The sequence below is a fragment of the Lacerta agilis genome, chromosome 17, assembly GCF_009819535.1.
Source record: "Lacerta agilis isolate rLacAgi1 chromosome 17, rLacAgi1.pri, whole genome shotgun sequence".
Classification (NCBI taxonomy): Eukaryota; Metazoa; Chordata; class Lepidosauria; order Squamata; family Lacertidae; genus Lacerta; species Lacerta agilis.
The window spans coordinates 37,882,910-37,889,342 of NC_046328.1; the positions used below are offsets into that span (position 1 = coordinate 37,882,910).

Below are 6,433 nucleotides of genomic sequence, written 5' to 3' on the forward strand. Positions count from 1 at the left end.
GCTGGTAGAGTCCAACAACATCTGGAGGGCCACAAATGTTACCCATCCCCGATTTCGATTGCACACGTGGATGGACAGATGGCAGAGGTGGTGGTGGTCTCAGCCCGAATCTTTCCTGGGTTGCCTATGGCTGCTCTTGCTTCTTCTGGGCCAGGAGATATTGATAGAGCGGGTTGCAAACCAGCGGCACTTTGTCGCCACACAGAAAACCCGGCTTCTCCTGGGAGCCGCCAGCCTCGCTCGATTCAGGGTTTCTCTCGCTCACGGCAGCACCTTGTGGCCTTTCTGTGCCAGGCTCGCCCACCTCCTCCAATGGCGGTTGGGCTTCTCGGGCCTCTGGGCTGCTTCTGTCACCCTCCTCGGACTGTCGTTCCATCGACCCAGGGCAGCCACTTTCTCCTTTGCAGGATGCACCCTGAACTGGGTTTGGCCGTTGTCCGGCCGCCCTGGACTGTTGTTCCCGAGCCCCTTCTCTCTCTTCAGATTTGCCCTCAGCTCTGGGTTCTGTGCTGGGTCTTCCTCGCTGGCGCTCCGTGGCCTGCGGCTCACGAGGCTGGGAGGTCTTGCCGTCAGTGGATCCAGGGTCTTGAGTCTGTTGCCTCCTTGAGTCTCCTTCCTGGGGCCCTGGTTGACGTGGCTGTGGCTGGCTTCTCTCAGCCCTGCTCCGTTCTGGGCCACACAGGCCTCTTGTGGGCTGCCTTGGCTCGGGCCCATGTGGGCGTGCTCGGCCCTGCTCCCCATCGCTCCGCTGAGGCTCACGTGACTGGGCTCTCTCCCTTTCACTCTCTCTTTGTTGAGTTCCTCCAGACTCAGCCGCCTCCTGCCTTCCCAGCACCCTCTCTGCAGGTTCCTGCTCTCGTGGCCGTGGCCTCCTGGCCGTGTCAGCACTGGGTGCAACCTCACTTGGGGGGGCTCTGCTCCCCTCAAAGTCTTGCGCTGGTGGCTCAGCTTGTCGGACACTACTTGGCTGAGCCACTTGGGTTTCTGGCACAACTCGCCTCCTCTGAACGTTGTCCCTGGGTTCAGAATCACGGGGCTGTTGTCGGGACACCCCCTGCTCAGTGTCACGTGACTCAGTTTGTCTTTGCTGCTCTCTCTGTCTTGAGCTAGCCTCACTGGTCTGGGTTTGCCTCTGGTCACCGTCTATTAGTTCAGTGTCATGTGACCGCGTTCTCCTCTGCTGTTGAGCATCTCTCGAGTCAACGTCATGGGTCTGAGTTCTCCTTTGCTGCCTGCCGTCTCTTGCGGCAGCATCCCTGGCATCCACATCCCTGTGCAATTGATTCTGCCTTTGCTCTCCATCTGTTTGTTCAGTGTCCCGCGACTGGACTCGACGCCGCTGCTCATCGTTTCTGGGGTCAGCGTCACGTGTCGGTGTTTGCTTCTGGTCAACACCTGCTGGTTCAGCGTCATGCGATTGGGGTCTCCTTTGCTGTTCACCTTCTCTCGGGTCAGTGCCACGGGCCTGGATTTGCCTCTGGTCAACACCTGTAGCATCGGTGTCCTGTGATGGTGCTCTTCTTTGCTGATCATCATACCTTGGGTCCCCTGAGCGGGTTCTTCTCCGCTCGCCATCTGTTGCATCGCTATAGTGTGACTGGGTTCTCCTCTGCTGACTGTCTCTTTGTTCAGTGTCATGCGACTGGGTTTGTGTTCGCTGGTCGCCACGTCTTGGGTCAACCTCATGAGTCCGGATTCGCCCTTCATTACTCCCTCTAACATCAGTGTGCCTGGACAGGGCTCCCCGCTGCTGCTCACTATCTCTTTGGTTAGTGTCACGTGTCAGCCCTTGCCTCTGGCCACTGTCCCTTGCATCAGTGTCATGTGACTGGGTCCTCCACCGCTGCTCACTGTCTCTTGGCTCAATATCACGTGACTGGGATCGCCTTTGCTCAGCATCTTCAGCATCAATGTCACGCAATGGGGTCCGCCTCTCCTGTCCATCATCACTTTGGTCAACATTGCGCCTCTGGCTGCGCCTCTGGCCATCAGTGTCACGTGACTGGGTCCCCCTCCGCTGCTCACTGTCTCTTGGCTCAATATCACGTGACTGGGATTGCCTTTGCTCAGCATCTTCAGCATCAATGTCACGCAATGGGGTCCTCCTCTCCTGTCCATCATCACTTTGGTCAACATTGCGCCTCTGGCCATCAGTGTTACGTGACTGAATTCTTCTCCACTGGTCACTGTCTCTTGGCTCAATATCATGTGACTGGGATCGCCTTTGCTCAGCATCTTCAGCATCAATGTCACGCAATGGAGTTCTCCTCTCCTGTTCATTGCTATTTTGGTCAACGTTGCGCCTCTGGCTGCGCCTCTGGCCATCAGTGTCACGTGACTGAATTCTTCTCTGCTGGTCAATGTCTCTTGGCTCAGTATCACGTGACTGGGATCGCCTTTGCTCAGCATCTTCAGCATCAATGTCACGCAATGGAGTTCTCCTCTCCTGTCCATCATCACTTTGGTCAACATTGCGCCTCTGGCTGCGCCTCTGGCCATCAGTGTCACGTGACTGAATTCTTCTCCACTGGTCACTGTCTCTTGGCTCAGTATCACGTGACTGGGATCGCCTTTGCTCAGCATCTTCAGCATCAATGTCACGCAATGGGGTCCTCCTCTCCTGTTCATTGCCATTTTGGTCAACATTGTGCCTCTGGCTGCGCCTCTGGCCATCAGTGTCACGTGACTGAGTTCTTCTCCGCTGCTCACTGTCTCTTGGCTCAGTATCACGTGACTGGGATCGCCTTTGCTCAGCATCTTCAGCATCAATGTCACGCAATGGGGTCCGCCTCTCCTGTCCATCATCACTTTGGTCAACATTGCGCCTCTGGCTGCGCCTCTGGCCATCAGTGTCACGTGACTGGGTCCTCCTCCGCTGCTCACTGTCTCTTGGCTCAGTATCACGTGACTGGGATCGCCTTTGCTCAGCATCTTCAGCATCAATGTCACGCAATGGAGTTCTCCTCTCCTGTCCATCATCACTTTGGTCAACATTGCGCCTCTGGCCACTGTATTCCTGTCGCCTGCCCTGATCGCACTCTCTTCGGCCACCCACGGATGGGTAGTACCTGTCTTCTCTTGGTCTAGAAAGGGACTGTCTTGCCTGGGGCCTCTCCCTCTCATCATCACCGAAGTCAGCCTGCTCAGGTCTCCTTCTCTCATCTTCCCAGGACTCAGAATAACGTGAGTGCGGCCTCCTCCTGCTCACTCTTTCTTGGGTATCAGGGTCAGAATACTGCTGCCTTCCTCGGCTACGCTCTTGTCGAGCAGCTTCTTGGGCTTCTGGCATCCTCCTCTCAACATCTCTGTCCAAGGGCTCAGGGTCATAATACTGCTGCTGCCTCTGACCATCACCTCTTGGTTCTTGTTCATGTCTTTGAGGCCTGTGGGACTCAAGCTCACCAGACAGAGGTCTCCTCCTCCTCAGATTCTCCTTCTCTTGGGCCTCATCCTGATGGTACTGCTCCCATCTCCTGCCATCTTCTGGGGTTTGTGCACGTCTTTGGGACCTTCTCCGGTCACCCTCTCTGAGCTCTGACTCATGAGATTGGGGCCTTCTTGTCTCACCGTCTGTAGGTTTACGTTCGTAAGGATGGAGCCCACTCCACTGACGCTCACTGTGTTCTGGATCACGAGACCCTCGCTGGTCTTCCAGCTCTGCTCTGGTGGTTGACTCACGTGGATAAGGTCTGGCCCACTCGTCTTGATCCACAGGCTGGCGCCTCCTCCGTTCAGATTCTCTTATGTCAGGCTCATGGAGCTCAGCCTCTCTAGACTGAGCTGTGTATCGACGCTGTCTTCTCTGGTCATCCACTCTGTAGTCAGGATCACTAGACCTGGATCTCTCTCTGTATTCTTCCTCAAGCATCTGAGACCTTCTCTGCTCTTGTTCTGCATCACGCGGCAGAGATGTCCTCTCGCCCTCTCTAGGAAATGAGTGGGATTCATCATCAAAATCTACTGGTTCGCTGGCAGATCTTTGATTCCTGCGTGCATCTGATACACGCTGGTCACGTCTGCTAGACCTCCGCTCAGCTTCATGTATGTAATCCTCCCTCCTTCCATCTTCCCATTCTCGGGGTTCACCGGCTGGGCGAGATCTTCCATAATCCGATCTGATTTCGTGTGCTGCACGTCGATGGTTGTGGCTTTCTTCATCTATCCGTGGTCCAGACACACGTGGCCTGCTCATGTTCTCCTCCTCCAGTTGACGCTCAGTCTCTCGTGCTTGATATCGCCTCTCACCTTCGTCTCTTTGTGTGGCCTCTTGGGAATATTGCTTACTTTCATCCCCTTCCCGTAGCCGAGGATCACGTAGCAGAGGACGTCTTTCACCATCCTCTCTCTGGACATGCTCCCACGATTGGCGCCGGTGGTCCTCTTCCATCTCAGGTTCTCTACGTCTTAGTTGACGACGGCCAGCTTCACTCCTACGTGGCTCATCTCCAAGAGGCTGGTGACGAGTCCCCACATCTGCCTGCTCTTCGGACTTATGTGGCCAGTCTTCGTGCTCATTTTCCGAATCCTGAGGCTCACGGGATGGATGGTCCCTCCCACGATCATCCCTCAACTCCTGATCACGAGCATGACGGCTCCTCTCAATTACTCGGGCAACAGCCTCCCGTGGAAAGGAATCTCTTCTCCCCTCGTCTCTAGTGGCAGCTTCCAGCTGACGAAGTCGTGTGCGGTCAGAGTCCTGCCTCTCACGAACATAGCTTCCTTCCCTTTCATCCTCCCTTAGATGGCGGTGGTCTCGTCCTTCCCCTCGAGGTTCCCCTTCACGTGAGGCTCTGCGGGCTTCTCCCTGCTGAAGGAGACATTCTCTGGGCTGCAGGTGGCCGTAGCAGGCCTTGGCCACTCTGAAGATGAGCAGCAGGTACTCGCTGAAGTCCACCAAGCTATCCCCATTGATGTCCAGCAGCTGGAAGGTCATCTCAACCGTCTCAGGGTCACGAGGGTTCTGAAAGATGGAGAAGGCAGAGGGTGTTACCCTTTAGCTCTGTTGAAATCCTGTTCATCAGCAAAGGTCCTGGTATCTCTAACCTTGGTCATGTTAAATATGTTTTTGGAGAATTAGATCTCAAACTTAAACAGCTGTTGAGCCGCGGTAGCTTAGAACTGGGACACCTTGCAGAATTTGCATACTGAGCAGTGACATGGAAAAGGTTGACAAAATGCTCTTTTAGATCAATCAACACAAAAGGGGACAAGAGATAAAGGGCCCATTTGAGAAAGGGTTTATTGACTATACAAGTTCAAAGGTTAATGCCTCCAGGGACCTTTTGAGTTACCTTCTTCACCTCGAAAATATACACATGATGGAAAGTATTACGATGATCTGTGCATACTGAACTGCCTTGAGCCTGTCGCGTCTGTTTTCTTTGTTTCATTTATTTATTACTTCCTAAAAATTACACACAGCTTGACTGTAACCCCCCAGACCCTCAAAGCAGTTCACAAAAAAGGTAAAACAATAGATTCATCAATAAGAAGAATGAATAACAATTTAAATATTTCCAAAAAATGAAATAAGTATAGACTAAATAAGTATAAAGAGCTGTTGGGAGAATATCAAACACAGTTAACTAAAGAACTGGGGCCAATTAATTTCCAGTCAGGGAAAGTAGATAGCAACAAACCAACTGGAAATAAAACCCAGCCTAATATCAAAGAAAGGAAAACAAGTAGAGCTAAACTAGGCCAGGGGAAAATACTGGCCACCAGGAAACCTTCATTAAAGGGAAAGAGCTCAACGCACAAGAAGAAGCCGAAGAATGTTAAAATGGGACGAAAGGCTAAGCTGCCCTCTCGGACTAGGAAAATGAATTTATCCAAGTTATAGACTAAAACTAGGTTAATTTGGAATTTTGCACCTTCGACAGAGTGCAATAAAGGTTTATTCATTTTTTTAAAATAAGAGGAACAGTCCTGATTGCACTATCCCCCCCTCCATTGGTGCATGTCTCTCCATCAGAACTCCCGCTCACCTTGATGACCTCACCAAACTCCTTCAAGATGAGCCGCTTCATCTCCCTCCTGTTCAGGGTGGAGCAGTCGCCATGCCGCTTTGCATACTTGTAGAAGACCCCAATGATAGTGCAGATGCTGCCCAGGAGGTAAGGCATCTTCACAACAGTTCTGCTGGGACTAGTCAGAGAAAGCGTCACCATTAGCACAGGACACTCCCCCCCTCCAGCGCCCCTGAGGGCTGAAACACATGGCTTAATTTAAAAAAAAAACAAAACATTTTTTTTTGAATTAAATAAATAAATTCAACAGCATACATGAATTTGGGTGGATGTAATAATGGAATCGGACCCAGGTGGCGCTGTGGGTTAAACCACAGAGTCTAGGGCTAGCTGATCAGCAGGTCGGCGGTTCGAATCCCTGCCACGGGGTGAGCTCCCGTTGCTCGGTCCCAGCTCCTGCCCAC

General features: G+C 52.8%; 1 protein-coding gene across 1 annotated transcript; it reads right to left on the reverse strand.

Moving 5' to 3' along the window:
- Positions 1 to 261: 261 nt before the first annotated feature.
- Positions 262 to 6,185, reverse strand: TCHH (trichohyalin). The gene is made up of 3 exons (XM_033174290.1): positions 5,988 to 6,185; positions 1,117 to 4,960; positions 262 to 1,016 (listed from the first exon to the last, which is right to left on the reverse strand). Exons 1-3 carry the CDS (start codon positions 6,168 to 6,170, stop codon positions 262 to 264), a joined length of 4,782 nt encoding a protein of 1,593 aa, XP_033030181.1. The 5' UTR covers positions 6,171 to 6,185.
- Positions 6,186 to 6,433: the final 248 nt, after the last annotated feature.